The following is a 23,509-nucleotide window of genomic DNA, read 5'->3' as shown; positions in this document are numbered from 1 at the left end:
CAAGTCGGTTAATCTATATTAGCTACTAACTCTGCTTTGTCTAACTTCTTTCTCAGTAATAATGATGGATCTGTTCTTATGTTCATGTCAGTAGAAAGGAGTAGCTACACAGAAATCAGTGGTATTCTCTGGATTTAAAATCATATCTGCCTGAGACTCAGTCCGTCTTTGACAAGTCAGTGATTGCTTTGGGTGACTGGTTGCATCATATAAAGAGATATTGGTGGAAAATAACTAAATAAATAGATCTCAGGTTAGTCAGTCCATACAGAATAAAATTTTCAAGCCTGAGTAGAATAGCAAACTACCCAGCAAGCTACTCAAATTTAGCTTGAGAGAGTGGCACATACAGCTTCCATCTATCTCCCAAGATTTGGTCAGATTTTGAGGAATTTCAGTGGCTCAGGGACACCTGCCTGAAGTCTTTCAAGTCTGATTTCTTCAGTTCTCTGGTAGGGAGCTGAACGATGTTAGAGGATATGCTTAAGAGATATTGCCACCTTTTGGCTTAAATAGCTGGTCAAATTCAGGGTATTACAGAATGTTTCCATTAGGGCAGGGAAACTGACAAGTGACTCAAATATTTCCCTGATACTGTTGGTTTACAAAGATTTCTTGTATCTCTAAATGTAGCAAGACTTGAGAATTTATGTCCGTTATCAAGTATTAGTGTCTAAGTTCCTTCTGCCATCAGCAATAACTCCAAAGCCACGTCTCTGTGTGGGTTTTACTTCAGGGGTCTACTCCTTGTATTTTCTATAACCGAGCTCTCTCCCAATGTCTCTCCATTTTCATTTTCCCTTCCTGGTCACAAATCATAAAATAATACCTCACAAAGTTCTTTGCTGTCTTCTGACGTTCCTGGGTCAGAATGTATAAAATTCTTCTGGAGCTTGTTGGATGAAGATGAAGGAGACCAGATCTGTGTAGATCTGAACAAGTCCACGCATTTTACCCAAAATATAATCCTCTTCTCCATCTACTCTCCCTATTGCTTCAAGACTGATCATTGACCATGGTTCAGACATTGCTGTCTCCAGCTTTCTTGTCTAAGTGCACGTACCAAGCTTCCTTGCATTTCTGCAATTCAGCAAATTATAAGCAGAAAGTAATCAAATATCTTTCCTGGTAACAAAGAATCTTTCTGAGAATCAATCCTTACTTTCTTCAATAAAGAACAATCTAAAATTGTCTGCCACTGGTATTGGCATTACCAAGCATTTGTGCCCAGGTCCAGACTATGATTTGATATTGCAGTAAATAGCTTTTTCCCATAATACCTGGAATTGTCCCCTGATTCTTAAAAGCCAGTGTGGGGATTTGTGTTCCTCACCACAGACTTCCTCACATACAAGCACTAGTAACAAATCTGTAAATCTACATCTAACCACAGCCAGAGACTGCTTTCAGGTGATGCAGTGACTTAACTCTAGAGATCTTGGACTTTTCCTGTAATAAGCCAACACTCTCCAAAGTCCTTTGTCCATATGACTAGTACCATCTTAGCCAGTATGAAAGATGTCTTTAAATACAAGTAAACCAAGATCAGAGTAGTTCCAAGACACCTTTTCAACACACAGGCTGCTATATCATACCCTGTTGACCACTGAAATGCTTCCTCTTCTTCAGCTCAGTGAGTGGCAGACTGAATTTGTAAAACACCTTTTCTGATACTTACTGCACATCTATTAACAATAATGCAATCCAATCACATTATTAGCTGAAAACGATCAAGACTTCTAGCTGAAATTGCAGTGGTCCAATTTCCCTACTCCATTTTCAGACAGGTTCCCATTCCTAGTCACTGTCTCCATTTCAGACCAATTAGGTGATTCAGTTTTCAGTCCTTTATTTTTTTCCTTGCATTATTAGCTTGTCTGATTCAATAAACTGTTATGCTTGAGCCAGTCTACCAAGCACTTCAAGGATCCTATTCCATATTTATTGGTCAAACTCCCATTATGTCTGTCTAGCTGCCAAAGATACGTCATGAACCTAATTATCAACCTGTGATCTTTTTCTTCAAACTATTTGCTTTCCATTTTTTTTACTGGGTGATGGGTAGATACTGAAATATCACCTGCTAGTCATTGCAGGTTTAAAATAAAACTGTTCATGGGCATTTTTCAGCCTACTAACATTTCACTTAATTGCTTTCCTTAAAATAGGCATTAGTGTCTGCATTCTTTGCTTTGCAAATCATTTATTCTCCTACATCTATTCTTCAAAAATGTTGTAAATTAGCCAAGTCTTCCTTTCTTCATCAAGCGTAGCAGGCACATATCTCTTCTTGCTGGGCTGCAGGCAATCAGTTTTCATCTAGATTGCCGGCGGTTGCTTCCTCTTTTGGTGCACCGCTGCAAGGAATGACTCACCATCTGTGGCAAATTCCACAATCTCTTGGAAGGCCTTTGGCCTCCTGTTGTGGATCTTTACCAGCATGTCCAGGTTTGGTCTAACGTGTATGCACTATTCAGAAAGGCCTCCTTCGCCACGCCGGGTGGACAACACTCAGCACATCCTCTGTAAGGTAAGGTGAAGTCAGTCCTTTCCTTTTCATACAGGCATGGATCAGATTAAATTCAGAGGTGCAATGGACTAGATACTTAGTGTCTGGATAACTCAGTCTTTTGAAAAGTAGGGTCTGTGTCATAATGAAGTGGAACTACTATCAGAAAGTTCCGTCTCCTCCACTATGTTGGCAGTGATGCTTAGTTTGCCAAAAAAAAAAAAAAACAACTCTTCAGGGCAACTTTGCAAAACAATAGCTCTTTCACCCACATTGCGTAAGTTCTTGCTCTGTGAGATAACCTGGTAGTGTATCTGAGTTGTAAGCTAGAGTGACCACAGTGCTCTGGTTCAAGGGAGATGAAGTCTTTTTACAGCTGGCCTTCAGAATTGTTTAACTCCAAATTCAAAAAAAAAAAAAAAAAAGTAGTGCTAGATATTCTCATGTCTCTTTCTCCTAGGCATACAAATAATGGTATTACCAGACAGCAACTTGGCTGAAAGAGAGGAATTTTCTGCAGATCTTTGCTACATTGTTAGTATAATAGGAATGTTCAAATATCAATGTGAAAAGCAAATAAGGTGTGTCTCCTGAAGTTCAGACTTAAAACTAAATACATTGTGCTATCCTTTACAAAGAAACAAAGAAACAAATAAGTGGATTATCAGTTGGAATAGAGACTCTTACAAATTCAGCAGCTGCTCTCAAAATCAGCCATAAAATTAGTGAAATATAACCTCAGATCAAATGATTCACACGCTCTCTAAAACTTTTAATAAGAACTTACATACAGGGAATGACTTTGCAGTTTGCAAGTTTATGAACATTTTACTCCTGCCTTGATGCAGAATTTCATTGCCCTTGAATTGCTCTCCATTACAAATTAAACTCCTGCCATAAATCAGGAATCAGGTTAGATAAATGAAAAGATTAATAAGCTCTGGTAGTTAAAGATAACAAATATTTTCTTTATGTACAGACATTTTCAGTTTGAAGAACTCTCTCTCTAGTAGTCTGTAGTATTTCATCTGTTAGGTTATATCCATTATGGCTTAAATGTTTGCTTTATACTTCCTGTAGCAAAATGCATGATCTCTTGAGAGTTAAATTCAGTAGATTAAAATGAACTCCCTTCCAATCTTTCCTTGTGGCAGCCTTCCCATAAGATCAAAACACATAAATGTAGGTTATGTTTAATTTCTAAATCAAAGTGTTGTGGACAGATGTTTGAAACCTTAAGATGACTCAGATTCATTTGTCGCATGGCTTTCTGCCTGGATAACCATAGTGTAGATTGTGCCGTTTCTGCTTTACTGATGTATTGCCGTGGTGATGACATATATAATTTTATCATAACCTTTCTGTTAATGGCCCGAACTGTGCCTCTGTAATGACCATGCAACCAAACCACATTGAATGTGAAGGACTAATTCTATCTTTAATGTCAGCTGATCTCAGTCAGATAACATGAGAGATGATCATTACTTTCACCCTTTTCTGTATTTCTTTCAACTTCATCCAGCTCAAGGTGACAGACCCAAAATGATCAGTGTCTTTATTGATTCACTAAGCCCAGCTGTTTCTTCACTGTCTTTGTACAAGGAGCATAGTCAGGGCTTTTAGAGAAAACGTTTGAGTGACCATTTTATTTGAATGTGTGGATTTTCATGGTTACGTTGCAGTTTTTGCAGTTAATTTTTCATCGGAAAAGTAGCTGATGTCTTCTTACCCAGTACATTTTAGATTTTTATTTGGAATCTGATTCAAAACTCTTTTGAGTAAACAGAAAGGCTTGCATGAAAAGATTTCATATAACTTTGAAGTTACTTTTATTTATTAAGATAAGAGTGGTAAGAGAATGGGGACAGCATTTTTTGCTTGCTTCCTTACATCAGGCTAATAAAAATAAATTGGTTTGGTTCTTTAGTTTTAACCTAATTAATCCACGCAGAATGCAAGCTGCTTAATGGAACAGGAACATCTTTATGACAAGTTTGTTTCTTTTGTAAAGCAACCATGAAAACGCCAAACCCTAGCACTTTTTAACTTAGTTTTTTCTCTGGCTGCCTTCTTGTTTATAAATTAAATATTTTGACTCTCCTGTTTTGATACTCTGCATTGCCCCTGGTGTGACTGTTCAAAGAACTCTCTGTCTGGGGTGTTGCAGCAGAGCAGATTCAGACAGTTCTGCTCGGAGAAGGAAGTGGAGAGTTTTGGTTCCCATTTTGCACTTCTGGAACAGTTTAGGGAAGGAAGCACCTTTACACCTTTTATTGTTCGTGGTTGCTGACATCATATCCTTCCCTGACCGCTCTGTGCGTGTTTCCTGCCATTCTATCAAGATTCTTCTGTGTTACAGAGAAGGGATAGCGGGTGTGCATGTCTGTGTGTGTGTGTGTGTGCGCGCGCGCTCATGTATATGTCCGTGTGTGAATGTACGAACGGGAGACAGCAGCGGTCAAGTGGTCTGCTGCATTTGTCCATTAGCTCTTTTCCCTTCTCAAGGCTCACATCAATCTTCTGTCAGCTACCACTGCCTCTGCCAAATCATATAGTGAACAGAAGCCCGCCAAAAATGAAGTTCCTCTTTTTGTAAGCAGTCTGATTTATAATTTTTTTTTTTTTTAATGTTTGGGTTTGCAAAAAGAAAAAATGCTGAAGACTGTAACACCATAGCGTGTAACTGTGTGTTTCTTTAAGTGCAATTTGTTTGCATGTAACCATGTCATTAAGTTGGAAGGTTTCTTTTATGTGGAGAGTGACTTCAACAAAGCTTCTGGAGTCATTTTATGTTCCTTTTTAGATTCTCTTGGATAATGAAAGTCTGTAGTACTATGTGACTTTTGTAGTACCGTCAACTTTTCTAGCTAGTGTGATTTGTGTTAGGGAAATAGAATTTATCAGTTAACAGGAACTTTAAAGACTTAATACTGTAAACCTTAATCCTGCAAGAACTTTCAAAAAATTCTTGAGAACACTGGTGAAGTCCTAAAGCAGCCATGGGTATTTGTTGGTTTCCAGAGTCCGTTACATTCTGTTTGACTTGGAGGTCACCAGCCTTTGAATGCCCTTGAATCAGATGTCTTGGTTACTCATCTGAATCTGATTCGCTTGTAATCAGTCCAGCTATCTGCTTTGTATATGTATTAATGAAATAAACAGAACAATAGTAAACACATAGTAAGAAGAGCACATGAAGCAGTATGTGTTGATACATGTATGTGCGTAAAAGAGTAAGACAGATACAGAGAATGCCACAGCATTCCCAATTTGTTTCCAGTAGCTGTAAAAATAACAAATTATTTTTAAAAAGGAAATAAATTCTCTAGAAAAACTGAAAAGCTTTTATTTGAAATTAGACTAGTAAGCAAAAAGCAATTGGGAGAGAGATGTTTTTCATCTGTGCAAGAAAACTTAACCCGCTGCCTGTTGAAGCAAATTTATGTTTCTTTGCAAACTGTACATTGGATAAATATGACCTAACACATTCTGTCTTCTCCTTCAGGTTCTCTCAGATTGTATGATAAAATTTAGCAACCAAATCATCCTGGCTCCCTTTCAATTTTATTTTCCTGAACATCTATTTTTTCCACTTAAAATAAAACTAATGTAGTTAGTGGATTAGTACAGGCGATGAAGAACAAAATTCTGCTCATCAGGTGTTACATAAATTACTGTAAAATCATTTTGTGTGGATTATGGGAGTTTGAAGTGTTCTGACTTTATAAACCATCTATAAAAGCTTTTGTTGTTTGAAGACTGGTCTTGAATGTGGAACTGATGAGCGTGTGGGAAGGACTCAAGACTCAATATATTGCTCTTCCACTAAGATTTTTGTCCTTCCTGGTAGGTTTTTCTCGCTACTCAGTGATTTTTCTGAACCCGCTCAGCATCAGCATCTTGATCTGAGGAGCAGCTCTCATCCTTGCTACCCTGTCGCCACTGCTCTAATCTCTCCACCCTGACCTTCCACCTTGGAGTGAATAGGAGCTTAGGCAGGGTTGTGCTGTAAGCCGATCGTGCCACTGGCTTCGGCTGAATGAAAGGGAAGGAAGTTGTTCCATATGCATTTGCTGTGGATTAGCGTATTGGTTTACTGCTACAGAGAAAGCCTGTTAGAGCCCTTTGGGTCTGCATGTGCATGGGAAACACCATTCCAAAGTGCTCTTTGTATCAGAGTTAAGGCTATAGGAAAAACAGGAAAGAAACCCAGTCCAAGGAAATTTAAAACCATTTCTAAAAATAGAATGGGTTTGTTTGTCAACACCGAGTGTCAGATAAGACTGTCCCCTGGCTTGCTTTGGGGAAAAAAAAAAAAAAAAAAAAAGTTTTATAAATACATTTAATCAATTTATTTCAAAGTTTTGGACTTCTGATTTTTGTTGTAGATCTGATCAACCACCCTTGTGTCCTTTTAAGCAGTGAAAAGCCAAACTGTTTTCAAACAAGTAAAACGCAGCAAAAAAAATTTTGCAGCCCTTACACTGTTAAATTGGCGATATGAATTGTTCCATGTTCTGCACTGTGGTAATGATTTAGGCATATATAAATATGCCTAGCAAATAACATAAAAAGACATTCATGTGCAGAAAGGTAATACGTATTATACTTTAAAATTTGTTTTGTCCAGCAGATTAATTATATCGTAGTGGCTAGTTAGAAAACTCAGACTGACTGCTTATTTGTTAACCTATTTTTTTCTTGGAGCAATAAAACACTTGAGCAGCTTAAAGTTTAATGTATGCAAAGAAAATCAAGACAGAATTGAAGACAGAACGAGCGAGGTCTAGCTTTTCTACCTCAGTAGCTTTGAATCAGAGCCAAATAATGGATTAAATGGCCAGGACATCAGCTTAGAGTTACGTAACATATTGTGAGAATTTATCAGGTTGGCTGCGAGACTACAAGCTTAAAATAACTAAGGAAACACCAGCCTCTGTTTTAAAATTACTAAGTTTTTACTTCCAATGCAATATTTTTAATACACTATGGATCTAACACAAAAAACTTTAAAAAATCATTTTAAATTAATCTTTTTCAGATCTTTTTTTCTATTCTGTTTTTAAAAGAACTCTGCTGCTCTCTTAAAAATATGTAAATATGAAAATATAAACTAAGGTAAAAAGGGAAAAAAAATTGCATCTTTTACTTTAGCACTAGACAACATAATTTCTGTATTTTCTTCTATTTCTATTGAGTCTATTATTGCTCAAAATGCTTTGCATGTGATAGAAATTGACTTTGTGATTCATGACATTTTGTGAAATATGGAAAGTGTGCTGCATCATATATTTTCATATATTGCATCTAACTGTCCTTAGCTTTGGAACCAGTATTGTAAAGTTCAGAGAGGCAGTATCAGTGCATTAGTAAAACTGTGATAATATTTTTCGAGACATTCTTAAATTATCAGCTGTCCCTATTACTCTGCTATTAGCTTGTCTTTTGGTGCAATAATTTTTATAAGGAAAGATATACATGTTTGCTAGCTATAAAACATTCATCAGAACGTTTTAGAATTTACATGAAATGAGGGAAAATTCACCAGTGCTTTCTTCAGGTATCTCGGGTAATACTTGCGCCAGTCTATATTCTTAAAGAATAAGGTTAAAAATTTTGGATTTAAAGTAGCTGACACCTCTCATATATCAAGTAACACTTTAATAAAGGTCCATCCTATTTGCATAATGAGGGACATTATCACCTCTGCTGTCAAAACACAAGATTGTTTTCCCTTCAGAAATGAATTAGCTGGCCTACTTAGCATACATAGGTACAGAAAGGTTCATTAACTCTCTGATTTAGGTAATTTTTCATATTAGAGCAGTGAGTGATATTTAAAACTAGAGACACCTAATTCCGTTAAAGTTTTGGCAATGTGTATTTCAGTGCTTTTCTTCATTTCCTGATATATTGGTGGGTTTGTTCATAAAAAGAAGCCTTTGAATTATATTATTATTTCTTTATGTATTACTTTTTTTATAGATGCAGTAAATTTTTATTATAATTTACTTGTACATTATAATTATGATGAGGATGCTTGGTCAGCTCCATATAATAGCTTTCATCCAGCTATCAGTTTTGTAATAACATTTGATTTCCTTTCTGTGTTTAGCAGGAACGGATGCAGGGGACTGTGAACTGAGTAGTGCAAGTGCTGAAGAAGGAGGTTTGTTTTGAGGAAACGGGAAAGAGGAAGAAAAGAGAAGGGAAAAATACATAATTTTAAGGAAGAAGGAGAGAAAAAAAAACGGGGACTATGGGGAGAAAAAAGATTCAGATTACAAGGATTATGGATGAACGTAACAGACAGGTGAGTAGCAAAAATACCGTTTTTAAACATATTGTATTTCTAAGGTGACTTATTCTCAAAGGTGATTAAAAAGTTGATAAATTTGAATACATATACATATACCTACATATATGTATACATATACACCAGGTATGGAAGACTATCAAAGAAAATGTACTTTTGGAAAGAACCAGAAATGTCATACACAGTTTTTTCAAGTTTAGTAACATGCATATTTAGGAATTTATTGCTTGAGGCCTTGATCTACGAAGGCTGATGTGTATGCTCTACTTGGGGTCCCCTCTGCACTTGCTTTCACTTCAGTGTGCACCATACGTGGTTAAGTGCATATACAGCTTGTAACAGGACACAGGCTTTTAGAACTGTATTGTGTGAACTATTGGAATATGAGTTTATTTGCAGGAGGACTTCCATTTAAATTCATAGATCCAAATTATTTATGTTTCTACACATTTGCAGTGTTCTTATTTTTACCTCCTCATATAAAAATGACACTACTTCATAAAAAAATCTCATCTTTCCCTGTCTGAGTTTGAAAAAGAATTTTAGTAGCCTAACACATTCTAAAACCCACATACAATAATATTGTCATGTTGTAGTTATGAAACAACATCTCTGTTGGTGATGCTGTGGCTAAATAGGTCCAGCAGGAATGCTTAATTAATTTTTACCACTGCTTTAGATAAAATGGCTGAGTAGCTGTCACATATTATCAACACTGTCTCTGCTAGTTAAAATATGGTCATAAATTAGAGAAACTGCTTTCCTGTTTTCAGAAAAATAAAATTCAACAATTGGCATCTTAACATAAAATCAGTGAAAAGCTGCTTCTGTTTACATTTGATGTAAAAGGATGGATGTTTTGTTGAAACTGGAGATTCACAAGTGTGAGAAACTCTCCATAAAATTATTTAACACTATGATTAGTGTTCTTGATACATGTGGCTGCAATTTGGGAGTAATCTTCAGTAGCTGTTTTTTAAGAACTTGATACTGTGTTACTGCTAATATATTAATTCTATTCATTTGATCTACAAATTTCTTCATATATTCAGATTGGTTTTTAAGAAGTTATGTTGTTAGTCTTCAAGGATTTTATAAAGCCATAAAAAATTCAGCCTAGGCATAACAACAAATAATAATCTTTAAATATGCTTTCCAAGAATTTTTAAATTTTGTAGAATTAGTAATCGCTTTTGTTCTCCATGGCAGAAAATCATGTATAAAAGCAAAATAATATATATGATGAATACTTTTGTGTTTTTCCCAAAGGTTGCCTATTGCTATGGGCCAGGCCAAAAAGCAGTAATTCTATCAATATAAAACCATCACCATATTTATTTTAATTGGTTTATAGCTTGGAATCGAAACTGCATTTGAAATACTGAACTGAATTTATCATTAAACATTAAGACACTGTTTGTCTGGAACTTTCCCGTACTACTATTGTTTCTTTTTGAAGTGAACCTGAATTATTTTGTAAATGATACTACAAAATTTTACCATTAGTAACATTAGTTCATACAATAGCTTCAGTGTCAACTTCCTTACTCAAATACAGGATTTACGGAGAACTTACTACCCAGTTTTGTCAAAGAGGTATCTTTCAAGAGGCTACATTTACTTTGTAATGAATGAAGACACCTAGTCTTTCAAGTCATCCACAGTAGACTTTCAAGACCTCTATCACCAGCTTCCCAAACTAACAATTATGAATAAAACTACAGAATACTAACAACTATAGTGTTAGTGCAGAAAATGTTTATCTTGCTAGTATCTGATAATATCCATCACACTGATTAGTCACTATGAGACTGAAGGTATAGATTTACATTACCCTTGGCATAGTATAATTGGCTTGATTCAGCTTCTCATTTCCACTAATATATCGAAACATTATTTAGAAAGTGTTTCTTCTGGTTTTATTCTTTTTGCATTTAGTGCCTTGATTTAAAGCTCAGTGAAGCCAAAGAAAAGATTTCCAATGATTCCTTTGGACTGTGGGATCAGGCTTTTCAGCTGTAGCAATATGTATGTGATTAAATACAACTGGATTTTCGTTAATAGCTGATTGATCTTTTAACCATTTGTATGAGATTTACTCTCTCACAAGCCTTACTTTTCTTAAAATATAATATATTCCATGAGATATTGCTGCTTCAGTGAATCTGCATTGGTTTATTTATTTTTCTAACTTACACAATTCCAGTAATCTTAAAATATTAATTGGTTTATATTCCTTTTTTTTTTTTTTTCCCCCGATGGCATATATCGATGGCATAAATATATTTGAATGCGCAGAGAAGTTGAAAAGGTTACACCAGAAAAAAAAAAAAAAAAAAAAGTTTGAAAGTTTTTGATTAATAAAATGAAGATCCCAGCTGAAGCACAGTTCCACAAAGATTATTTGTAGCTCCATTTACCGTGATATGGACAGAGACTGTTTTCTTTCTTACTACCTCACCGAAAGATGTTTGCAAGAACAGCAGCAAATCTATTGACTTGAAACCACCTTACTGTTGCTTATATTCAAACTCAGTGTGGTTTCACAATACAAGGCGTGCTAGATGTGAATGTGATACACGCAGATAGTGTATTCACTCAGCTGTTTTCAAGCACATAAATTCTCTGCAGGACGACACCACATGCAGGGAAAAACAGGTGGAACATGTATCAAACAAGGGGATATAGCAATAGTTTAATTCTGCCCTCTCCCGATGCAAAGGTGAATCTCTTTGGATAACAGAGATTTTGCAAAAGGGTTTAAGTTGTTACAAGGCCTATGGAAGGTGATTTCTGTCCTTGCTTTTCCAGTCATTTGTCCAGTGTCCCGACTAGCTATGTACGTTAAGCAATGGATGGAGTATTTGTTCCATCAGCATAACAGCGGTTTTCTTCCACACTTCTGTCTGCTGTGGTGGGAGACTCCATGCTTGCATGAGTGACTTGGGAAGGACAAAAATAGTGCTGACCTCACTTCAAGAGGGTTTCTTCTGAGCAAGTCTAGTCAGTTGGATATGTGTACTTTAGTGACCATACTGGTAAACTGAAACTGTTCAGAGTCAGATGTCTGGCTGCAGATCTCACAGAAATGTGCAATATGATGACATAATCTGCACTTTTCCAAAACCTATTTGAAACTTTGTCGTTTGGGGGTAAGTTAAACTACTGCAACTTAGACATTAGAGACCTAGTCCTTTTACCTTCGACTGCATAAGAGATCTGTCATTGTCTTCGGTGAGTGCAGAATGCAGGCTTTTAACTAGGAGGAGCCATCATTGTAATGTTTCATGTGGGGTGCCAGTTGGCTGTATTTTCCTGGCCCTCACAGTTACCACGTGGTGACAAAGGTGACGAGGATGTTTGAATCTTCTGTGAGTGATCACAAATTCTCTTCGGTTGTGAAAGTTTCAGAAAAGCCCATCTGAAAAATTCCCTTTTGCTCTGCTTTTAGCCACAGGGAGAAGGAGTATGAATAATTGCCAAGACTAGAATAAGTGTGTATTGACCTGTAGTTACCATCATGATATTAAATGGAAATGAAAACTTTCAAAGAGAATCCCGTTATAAGCGGCCAGTGTGACCAGATATTTTTTTATTATTGCAACACCGGATAGTATAGCCTTCATAAACGTGGAATGAATCTCTGGTAGTGCTGCTCAGGCTCATGAGATGGTGGTAGCCTTGTCAACAGCCCATTTGAGTAGACTGCATACATGGTATTAGCTGCAGCACCATCAGAGCCGATAGCCAAAAATATTAGCACTCACATCTGATGTTGGAAGCTCCTGACTGCTAAAAGTCCTTTGTGCAGAAATTTCAGTCGGGCAGATTGGAGAAGGCTGCTGAGAAGAATTCTGGGTTGTTTAAAAAGAAAAATTAAAAGAGGAAGGGCATTTGCAAAAACATGGGTGAACTTTATTTTCATGTGTTTTCTTAACTGAAAGAAATAATGCAGCTGGCTCTGTTATCATCAACACATGAAGGAAAAGTTGAATTCGTCTGCCTTGTTTTTTTTACTATTTGTTTTCATCAGTTTGAAATATTTTGTAAGTTTTGATGAGGGCCTTTTGTGCTCTGCTGTAGACTGAAACTCTCTTTGCAACAGTCCAGGCAGGGCTGCCCAGGCCTAAAATAAATAGGTGTAATGACGTAAATGATATTGTATTACTGTTATACAAGGTCGCTTACAAAATATCTCATGAAATCCATGGTCTGTGAGCTAAATCCAGGAAAGAGGGCAAACTGACCCAATGACATTCTGCTATCAGGTCTGGAACACCCTCTAGATTTTAATCCACTAGTTCTTCTAGTTAATATTAAGAAATGTCTTAACAGTCTTATATGGCAATCCACCATTTTTTATCGCTCTGATCATCTTGCTCATTAGTGCTGCTTTTTTTTTTTTTTTTTTTTTTTTGCTGCCTGTGAAGCATGCAGTTGTCAGAGTCACCATTAAAACTGAGTTGAGCTTAGCTAATGATTTTGCACACTGTTTAAAATATCTCTCAATTTGTAATGAGCTGCTGGGAGCTTAAGTGTTACTAAATACCATAGAAAGTGTAGACTTCTACATTAAGGTGCTTAAATAGTAAGATACCCTTTTTAAAGTATTATGTCTGTGTGATTCTATGGGGTATGACAGTAAAAAAAAAAAAAAAAACAACTTGCTGCTTAACTTTTTCATGCATAGACCTTTTATCATTCTTTGATTCCAGCAAATCTGTAAAGCTATAAAACAAGACTTACTGCAGTTATCAGCTCAATAGAGAATAAATTAAAGCAGATAAGTAAAGTGAGGTTATGGGGCAGGGGAAGAATATCCTGGAGGGAAGTGACCGTTTGCAGGAAGACCTAGATTTGTTCTACTGACTTCGATACCTAATGCTGCTAGTTTCAAAACTAATTTCAGCCTCCTGTATCTATTTTTATCTGTGTTTCAGCTCTATTTAAAAGGAAAGAGTAAGAGACTATTGGCTGAATCAGAAGCTCCCCTGTAGAAAGAGAGAAGAGCCTTGCATATCAGTGCTAACATGAGCACAAGTTAGATAGAAAACTTTTTTCCACCAATTTCCTGATATTTCTCTCATGGGGTGTCTTAATTTTATTCAAGATCTGAGATTTTATGATTTTTTTTCCCCCAGGGAGATGTTTTCCTATGAAAACATCCCTGCTTAACTATGCAAATAAGCATCATTCTGATCAATGAACCTTTGTCTTAAACATCACATGTTTTTTACCTTTTATATATTTGAATTCCTTCTCTTGCTTACATTAAATTGCACCAAATAAGACATATACTTGGAATATAGAATAACATTTAGGCTTTGGTCCTGTTTTTTTCAGAGGGAAAGTTAGGTTTCTATAAGCAAAGGATACACCCTGGGTTTTCATGACTCCTAGATTGTAGTGTATGACTCTGGCAGCACTTTTCACGTTAATGCCACACTACCTGAGAAGTGAAGTTTTAAGAGAGCTGCTGAACTCAACCATGAATTTCTAGAATGTATTATATTTAAGATTAAGTGTGCTTGTATTTCAAATGTATGTTCTGAGTATAATTTTAGAGTGAATTAGCATAAGGTAAATATTTAGGTCAAATTACTTTTAATTTGAAGTGTGAGCCAGAAGCCTAAGTAAAGAGAATGCAGTAGCGAATGAGGCATCTGCCGACACAGCAGAGCTGAAAAACAGTGCAGACACAGGCACAGCCTCGCTGTCTTGCAAGGAATGGTTTGGAAAGCCCTGGGGGAGAAAGAGCTGGAGGTGGGAAGCAGAACTGAAGCCATTGTGGAGAGGAAGAAGTTACACTCTTCCTGTTATGACAGGAAATGCAGACAAATGTGCTTCCTGACCATTTGCTCAGCAGGGAATGAAATATTCTTTGACCTTTACCTTATGAACATTTTAGCAGCACAGAACTAGTAAACATGTTTTTTACCCTAAACATCTATTTGTACCTGCCAGAACTGGCAGTAGCATACCGAAAAAAAAAAAAAAAAAAAAAAAAAAAAAACAAGCGGCTTTCTCATATATTGTATTAGGTACTGTGGTTTTGATAGAGGTGATGTTTTTTTCCTAAAATACATATGTGTCTGTGCATCCATATATAATGGACTTAATGTTATCTCTCAGATTCAACAGAAGGAAATGAAGTATCAGAGATTAACCGTTATTATTCTTGCATCCCTGTCTGGTTTTAGATCTTAATTTTTAAATTAAAGTGGGAAGCATATTGATACTGCCTAACCTACTAATTTCTGACTTGCTATATCATCTGTTAATTAACACATCTTTCAATTATCCCTCCTCTCTTTACTTGATAAAGAAAAAATTTGTATGAGAGATCCACCATCATGTGTTGGATCAAAGCAGACTGAATAATATCACTATTTTAAGTATTTGATATGTTATTTATGTGCTAACATACTAAAAATGGGGCATAACACACAAGTACAAAACCTTCTTTTTTATACCCATTAATCATGAACATTTTAGTTGTTATAGCTATAATTTTAGGGCATCCTGCTTAGAACTCCTCTTTATCTGGACTATTCAGCGAGTCGTAGCTCGATATGCTTGAGGCTTTCTGGGACAATAGCTCTTTTACCAGCGTAAATCACTGCTGTCTCATCCCTGTAAGTTACGCTGGAGGGTTATAAGAACATGGAAGCAGGCTGCTGAAGGTCCTTCACTGCTCTTTAAAGGGTCTTTCTTTTAATATGGCATGCCCAGCTTTTGCATAAAGGAAGGTTTGTCTAGCGGAAACCCTGCACTGGTGCTGCTTCCCAGTCCCACTGAGGGTTACTGTAAAGATTGTTGCAGCCAGGCCTCTTCATATGACAAACAGATCTAAGTGAAAATCAAATAGGAAGAAGGGGAAGAGAGAATACAACAAGAGCTGTTGCCTCTCCAGTAGTTTGGTGTTTCAACATATGATAGGATTGTGGCATTTTAATCAAGAGCCCCTTGGTTTACGTATCACCAACTTGACTTTATGATGTTTGAAGTTAGGCAAATTGCTCGTGTAGTACCTCCTGTTTGTCACATTCATCATATCTCTACCATGCTTGCTCTAGTCCCTGTGTCAGAAATGTAGACACTCCAGATTAAATGTAAGGACAAACAGAACGATACTATTTCCTGACCAGTCAGTGTCTGTATCAGATACTTGTGTGCACCAGTGGTCCCTGTTTTTCACTAGTCACTCATACAGGTTTAATGGCAGGAAATGTATATGGGAAGGATTATGTGCAAATTCCCTGTTTCCCTCATTTTCCTATGTCAGCAGCTATATATTTTAATAATCAGGATAGGAAGTAAGGGCAACACTGATATTTTGCCACTGGCTTAACTGAATTGCTTGGAAGGTCCCAGGACTGATACTTGGAAAACATAAAATGTTAGCACGTACGCTGTGAGTGTTAGTGAGAAAGGCAGAGTCTGTTATGGCTCAGCCTCTTGGAGTATGTGAGATTTCAGAAAAAAAGTACTAGAAGGACCTGAATTAAAAACAAAAATAAAATAAAATAATCCCAAACCAACTCCTAGCAATAAAATACAGAAATAAACATCAACATTGTGAGAAAGATAAATGAAGTATCCTGAAGGCTGTATTCATTATATAGGAGTATTTATGGCTGCTTCTGTTCCTCCAGATGTATTAGCATCTATAAGAAACATATAATTGTTACAAATTTAGCTAAATAAAGAGTATTACCAGTGGCCAGCATCACCATTTACACACACACACACATTCAAAGTTCAGCGTAGGAAAGAATTTATACTCGCAACTAAGTAGTTTATATTCTTTATACTCGAAACCAATCTAGTTTATTTAGTTTAAGTAAATTTTAATTACTGGCAAGTAAACAAGAAAGTCTGCTCTGGCCCAAATTGCCCTCTAAAGGGAGCATATCACTGTGTGTGATATGCAGACTTGAATTCAGGCTGCCTGCAGCCCCACTTACAGATATTGCAATGACTAGTCCATGACCCATCTCTCAGAAGACTCTTGCAGCATTATGCATGAAGAGCTAGTTGAGAGGTGTTTCCATGGTATTGAAGAAGAGACAGAGTTGAAGTGGAAAAACGTCCTTTTTAACAATCCTCTTTTGTCAATGCCTTTAACACCTAAAGTGGGTTTCACCTTTACTTAGAATTTTATCCAGAATGCATAAAGAGTTTGCCTTGATTTATATCAAGACAGTTGGAAGCTGGCTACTTCACCCAGCTTGGTTTTTTTTTTTAGTTTTCCCAGTACTTGAAAGCAGCTTCTGATTTTCTCAGAGCCTTTAAAGTCATCAGCATTTATACTTCTTCATATACAAAAAAGCTGCAGGCTTTAGTAACCTACCTTCTTGCTATCGCTATTCCTGTTATGAGGGCGGTTTGGCTCTTGGATTTTTAAAAATAACTTTTAAATAAGTAAAATAACCATAGGACTAAGACTAAGACTAAGTAATAGACTTTCAGTCAATATGGAAGTGTAGAATCAGGTTAATTTTTGGTATGTTTCAGAGGTAAATGTAGTTCTGAACATTGCTCTTTTTGCAATACATATAAAACTGGCATAAAAGCACCTCATAACATTATTTATAAATTGTGTTGGTGTTTCAAACCTTGTGTTTGATATATACATGCTTAAAAAGGGTTTAAAGACAGTTGAATGCTGGCTGGCCTCTTATCTGTTGCACTTCCTCCCTCCACTCCACTTTCATTCTCCCCAGTTCTCACACTGTCATTATAAAATATTATATCCCCAAAAGAAAATAACTTTCTAAATTGGATAACATTCTCCTAAAGAGGAGAAAAATTGTGAACTGAAAAACACCTACGAATTAGCAGTGGTTTAGACAGCAGGGATAATTAATCATATCTTGACTAATACTGTCAGGAAAGAACATGTAGTGATTTCATGCTTGCTGCTGAAAAAAAAGTTAAATATTAAACAGATATTGAAACGCATGTACTTTTGAATGTCCTTTTTTAAATATGTTGATGAATTGTCTCACTGTATGTGTGTTTCCTTTCAGTCTCACTAACGTTCTTTATGCCAGATGTCAAAGTGACGTTTTCCATTGTTACATGATGCTATCATGACTGACAACTTTAAACAAAGTATAGAATAATAAGACTGTGTGACCACATGGATTTTTTTCATACTGCAGCTACAGCTACTCAGAAACTTGCCTTCATGCAGGTTGTGTGTGTCTTGTTCATTCTCAGCACTGTCAAGTTCAATTGTAGTCAGAGCTTCTTGAGTGCAGGTTGCACACTCCTTCCGCCTAGACGAAAGAGACCAAATGTTTTAAATACTTTATGCTAATTTTTACCACTCAGCAAAATTTCCGCAATACTAGAATATTTTCTGTTACCTTAGACAATATTTATTAGATAATTTTAGTTTGGGTAAATATAGTTAACATAACAAATGGTTAACAAATTGAGACCAAAATAAGTTCAGTAATGAAGATGCTGTCTACTTACATTGCTCACAGAAATATTTTAGCACATGGAAGACAAGTATATTCATCTTCCTTATGTAGACAGATAGAAAAAAACTATGCAAAAAGATAATTTCTTTTTAAATGGCTTGAAGAGTATTCTTAATCTTTTCTGAGGTTGACCTTTCACTGTACATTTGAAAATACTGGTTCACCCCTACTATAAACTGTTGTGAAAGCATAATAAATTTACGTGTATATATATTTTTTTATATATATATAAAAGATGAGCCACAATGAATGGCATATTTTAAAAGAAAAGTAATATTCCAGGTCACCGTAGAAACAGTAGTAGATACAATTGGTTTTAATGCATTTATCAGCAGCGACAGAAAGTGTTATCTGATAAATTTAGAAAATGTTAGAAAGATCAAGGAGTTAAAAACAAATCAAATTCAGAGCAATTAAGATTATATTTTAAAGAAAGCAAAAGAAGATCTAGCTGGTTTGTTGTTCTTTTTTTTCACTTTCCACAAAAAGGAACTCTAACCAGTATCATTCTGGTGATAAGTATTATGAAATAAGTATGTGCTGTGCAGCAGAGCTGTGTGGTTATTCTAAATGTTCAGGAGCACCTAACAGTAAATACAAACAGTGGCTTTAAAGATATTTCTGTACTGGAGTGTACTTTGATGGTAAGAAGCTGTAACATGCTAAATTCTGAGGTTTCTGTGCAACAGAAACCATACTGTATAGAGACACTCCACCTACAGCACTGTGGTCAAAAAGTTGATTGAAAGGCATTTTAGATGCAGAAAAATATGTTGAGTTAGTACGTTTTATTTTCTGTGTGTTTAGCTTTTTTCTAAAACATGCGCTTATATATATATATATATATATATATGTTTCAACAAACGCATTGCAATTTTTTGCAACCAGAGAAAACACTGAGTATTTGAGAGACTAGGGTTTTTTCCTGAATTTGAATGAAGTTTTGTTACCTATCTCATTATTCATTCCAAATATCAAAAGCCATTGAGACAGACAAATTTAGAAAGAATTTACTATCAATTATGCGTACTTGAGACCAGTGCTGTGGAAAGTGTGTTTTTAAAATGCTTGAATAATTGTTTTTAAAGGCAATCCGTCTTTTCTTAACAGTATGTTGACAGAGGCTAAAGAGATTGGAATGAAAAGAGGAGTAGCATTCAATAGATATTTGGGAGAATAAAAGTATTGGCACAGAGCCTCCTCATCTTTCTGAGATGGAATAGGGATTAGCAATACTTAAAGGTCATGTTTTCCACGGCCAGATGTGCTGGGATTTTAAGGTGGTCTGGGGTTGCAGTTAGCATTAACTTGCATTAGGAATATGACAAGATAAAACAGCATCCGTATGAACCACGTACAGATGAATCTTCTTGCCTCGGCACTGAAGTGCAGAGGTGCTGCTGCTTACAGGTATTAAGGAATGGCAGCAACAAGTTCAGGATTAGGCAGACCTTTAAACTTGGTTGCGTGCCTGTCCTTAACATATCAGATACCTTGACTACATGTTACATTTCATTAATAATAGACTTGGCAAAACTGTGTGTTCATCTTAAAAATTCCTGCAACTGAAAGTTATTAGAGAAGAAAACAGATGTAAAAAAAAAAAAAATCACAGTTGTATACACTTAATGGAAATGGCGTATCTGAAAAAACTGAAGAAGGAGAAAAATTCAATCATGCAATTAGCTTAAACAGCTCATGGTAGTTTCTTATTCTGAGTCACATGTCTTACTGGAACTTGTAAGCTAGTGCAGAAAAGGAGAGAAAAAAAAGATAAAAACCAAAACACATTTATTTGATGTGCAGGTCTTTCATTGTCAAAACAGTCCCTGTGGAAAATTACGGTTTTGTACAGAGTAAAGATAATTTTTCATGCAGCCTAGGCTGTACAGTATGTCAGGACATTAGCTGGCCTCCTGAGAACTTACCGGCACATCCCTATTTTTCCTATATGATGTGGCCCAAAGTCCTTTGTACTAAAAAATTCCAGTTTGCATTTCTAAGCATGTCATTTGAAATAAAATAAAGTGTGCTACTTCTGTGTTTAGAAAAGACAGTTTCAAAGGTGGTGTATGTTACTGGTCAGTTATTGTTTGTGCTTTATAGTTCTCATTTCTCAAAAAGTGTTTGAATTTTTAACACTAGATATTTCTTCAGAACCATTGTGAGTGTGTTCATATGAACAATGTACCTCTTTTGCACAACTTAGATGCTGTTTGAAATAATCACTAAAAATCTAGCACAAGTTGGGGCATGGAATCAAGTCAATCACTATTTAACATGGAATCAAAGTCAATCACTAATAAAAATAAGAATTGACTGCACATGTTCAAACTATTTACGGCTGAAATTCTGAGGTGCAGATTGAAAATATTGGTGGGAAAGATGTATGCAGTATAAAAATATATTGAACAGTTACAGAGAAAGATGAAGTATCAACATGTGATAGTGCTACTTAATGAAAATGTCCCACGCTCTTTACCTGTACCTCGAGTTTTGTGCAGTGAGAATTAGGTGTGTTTTCTCACTTACGTAAAACATACATATAGTCTATTTTGGGGCTATATTTATATTTATGCATTTGCCTTCTGCATGCATTCAATTCAAAAGCTAGAGCAGTCACACATCATATTTCCAAAAGAAAGAAGGAGGACTACAAAGAGCAGCTTGGGGATTTTTGACGGGTCTTTTTTTCTTTTTTCCAGGTGACATTTACAAAGAGGAAATTTGGGTTAATGAAGAAGGCTTATGAGCTGAGTGTTCTGTGTGACTGTGAGATTGCTCTGATCATCTTCAACAGCACCAACAAACTGTTCCAGTATGCCAGCACCGATATGGACAAAGTGTTGCTGAAATATACCGAGTACAATGAGCCGCATGAGAGTCGAACGAATTCGGATATTGTTGAGGTAAGATTTTGTGTTCTGTGAGGATTATTTTTTTTTTATACTTTGCTCTGAGACAGAGGCACTCAAAGCGAGAGGCCTGATCACCTTTCTTGAGAGTTGTAGAACACACCCTGGAGGTGATACAGTGTCAGGAGAGCAGAACAGGGACCACGGAGTATGGGTTTGGGGCTGGAGATGGCGCAGCAGAGACTGGAGGGAATCCATGTGTGAGCTCGTAGTTTTATCCTGCTGAGTTTCATATGCTGAGCAGAAACTCCTGCAATGGGATCTCTGGCTCTCTGTCATCCAGCTTTCTGCATTGCTTTGTCCCTTTGTCCTGTTAGTCCTCTCCACACCTTGACCACTACCTCCCAGCTGAACCTCCGCTTGTCTCCTAGTCACTCCTGGTGACCTGGTCTCCAGCAAACACTGTCTGCCTTGGCTCCTCGCTCCAAAAGTCATAATGTCCTCTGTCCAGAAGGAACTGAAAAATACATTGTAAAAGATGTGGAAGAAAAGGATTTTAAATTACTACTTTAAGGCATATGGCTGACTTCTTTAGCTTTTTGATTATTTACAGTGGAAGGAGGTTTAATAAAATTCAAGACAAGTTTACTTACAAGCTGCACAATAATAAATGAGTCAGCTACCTCACACAGAATGCTGTTACCATAATACGGTAATAACAGCATCAAAGCAGTACTATCATAGTACTAGTAATTATTTTTAAACCGTTGTGATTATTAAAAAAAACCCCACTGTTTAGGTCAAGTTTTATTTACAATAACTGTAAATTATTAACTAAAATTTAAGATTTTTGATTTTAAGCTTCTAATATTTGCAGAAAAGTCAGTTTATAATCACATTAGGATTCAAGCCATGCAAAATAAATGAAGTTTTCATTTTTTGTTGTGATAGCAAAACAAGTGATGTCTAAAGAATTAGTTACGTGACTTATGCAACTCCTGTTTTCAAAACACCTAAGTGATTAGGTATCTAATGGTATAATTCTAAAAAGCATTGGATGGACGAGGTTGCGTCTTAAAGATCAGTGACAATTTATTCATAAATGCTACTGAGTACCTTGGCCTATACAAGGCTTAGATTACTTCAGGTCTTTTTAGAGGTGTTAGTTTCAGATTTTAAAATAATCTGCATGTTGTCCAAAATGAGTCTTTGGTGCTTTTGGAGTCTTCACCTGGGCTAGTCATGTATTTAAGACTAGCAATAGAAGAAATAAGTGTGTGAATTACATATAAATTGTTTCTGATGGAGGAAAAGTACTGTATAATAGACATCATAACACTTGTTACAAGATGCCACAGTCACACCACCATAGATTGGCAAAGACTGCAACCCAGGAATATATATCACTTTTCTGTCTATCCTTATGTCAACATACAGGGTGATACTGTTTTGCTTCCTTCATGATCTCGCAGCAGATTTTCTCCCTCATTAGGAGAGGATGAGGTTCTGACAGCAGAACAAAAATTTATGTGAGTTAAGACTAAGGGGAAAGTACATAATTTCTTCCTCCTCTCCATCACCTCTTTTCCTCTCTTCCTTTAAATCTCCTATATAGACATGAAGCCTTTCCTGTCACCTAGCTCTGGGAAGCCCATGTCCTGTCCAGCAGAATTGAAATTCTATCCCTAAAATAATGCCCTGTCCTCTGCTAGTGGCAAAAAGCCAGAATATTCTTAGCAGGAAAAGTTTCCTGTGATATCTTTACTTCTTCCTGCAGGATTTCTTGTGGGAATAGGTGAGTAAGCCAGTAGTTAGGGATTTATTACTTGTTTCACAATGAATGAATACTTTTGATCATGAAGACTATGGGTTTTCAAGAAACTTGAGTGAAAATGTAAAATTTAAAATAGTGTTTATCCTGTTGTAACTTTGAGATTAGCAGAAAAAACAGTCTCTGCGCCGGCAAAATCCCCTTCCTGCAAAAATAGTGGGGCAGTTTGGATAGGCTGATAGGCAGTTTTGCATTCAGACGTGTAATTTTTTGGCTATACCCAAAATCTGGTGGGCAGCCTTCTTCACTCTGAAAGAAGCCAAATAAAAGTAGGTAATTGAAATAAAACTTATTTAAATTGAGTAATCTAAGAATAGACAGAAAAGGCCAAATGAAGTGAATGTTTATAGTTTTTCCATATGTTCTGTCAGCTCTAAATTCGGTCTTTTGATCGTTTTGCTGTTATGTTTTTCAGTGTTCTGCCTGTAATGCAAAATACTTAAGCCCCACCAATGCCAGTACTGTTTCAGGATCAAAGGAGTACTTCTGCAGGGTGTAGGTTTT

At 36.3% G+C, this 23,509-nt stretch overlaps 1 protein-coding gene across 10 annotated transcripts in view; it reads left to right on the top strand.

Moving 5' to 3' along the window:
• Positions 1-23,509, top strand: part of MEF2C (myocyte enhancer factor 2C) — a 126,976-nt gene that overhangs the window by 38,413 nt on the left and 65,054 nt on the right. For all 10 annotated transcript variants that reach the window (XM_074932688.1, XM_074932694.1, XM_074932691.1 and 7 more), the window contains exons 2-3: positions 8,625-8,822; positions 21,025-21,228. In XM_074932688.1, the coding sequence (XP_074788789.1) occupies positions 8,769-8,822; positions 21,025-21,228 (258 nt within the window). In that variant the 5' untranslated portion in view covers positions 8,625-8,768. The remainder of the gene's footprint in view (positions 1-8,624; positions 8,823-21,024; positions 21,229-23,509) is intronic.

This window comes from Athene noctua, chromosome Z (assembly GCF_965140245.1).
Source record: "Athene noctua chromosome Z, bAthNoc1.hap1.1, whole genome shotgun sequence".
NCBI classification, from domain to species: Eukaryota; Metazoa; Chordata; class Aves; order Strigiformes; family Strigidae; genus Athene; species Athene noctua.
This window is presented reverse-complemented; position numbering and strand designations above follow the sequence as displayed.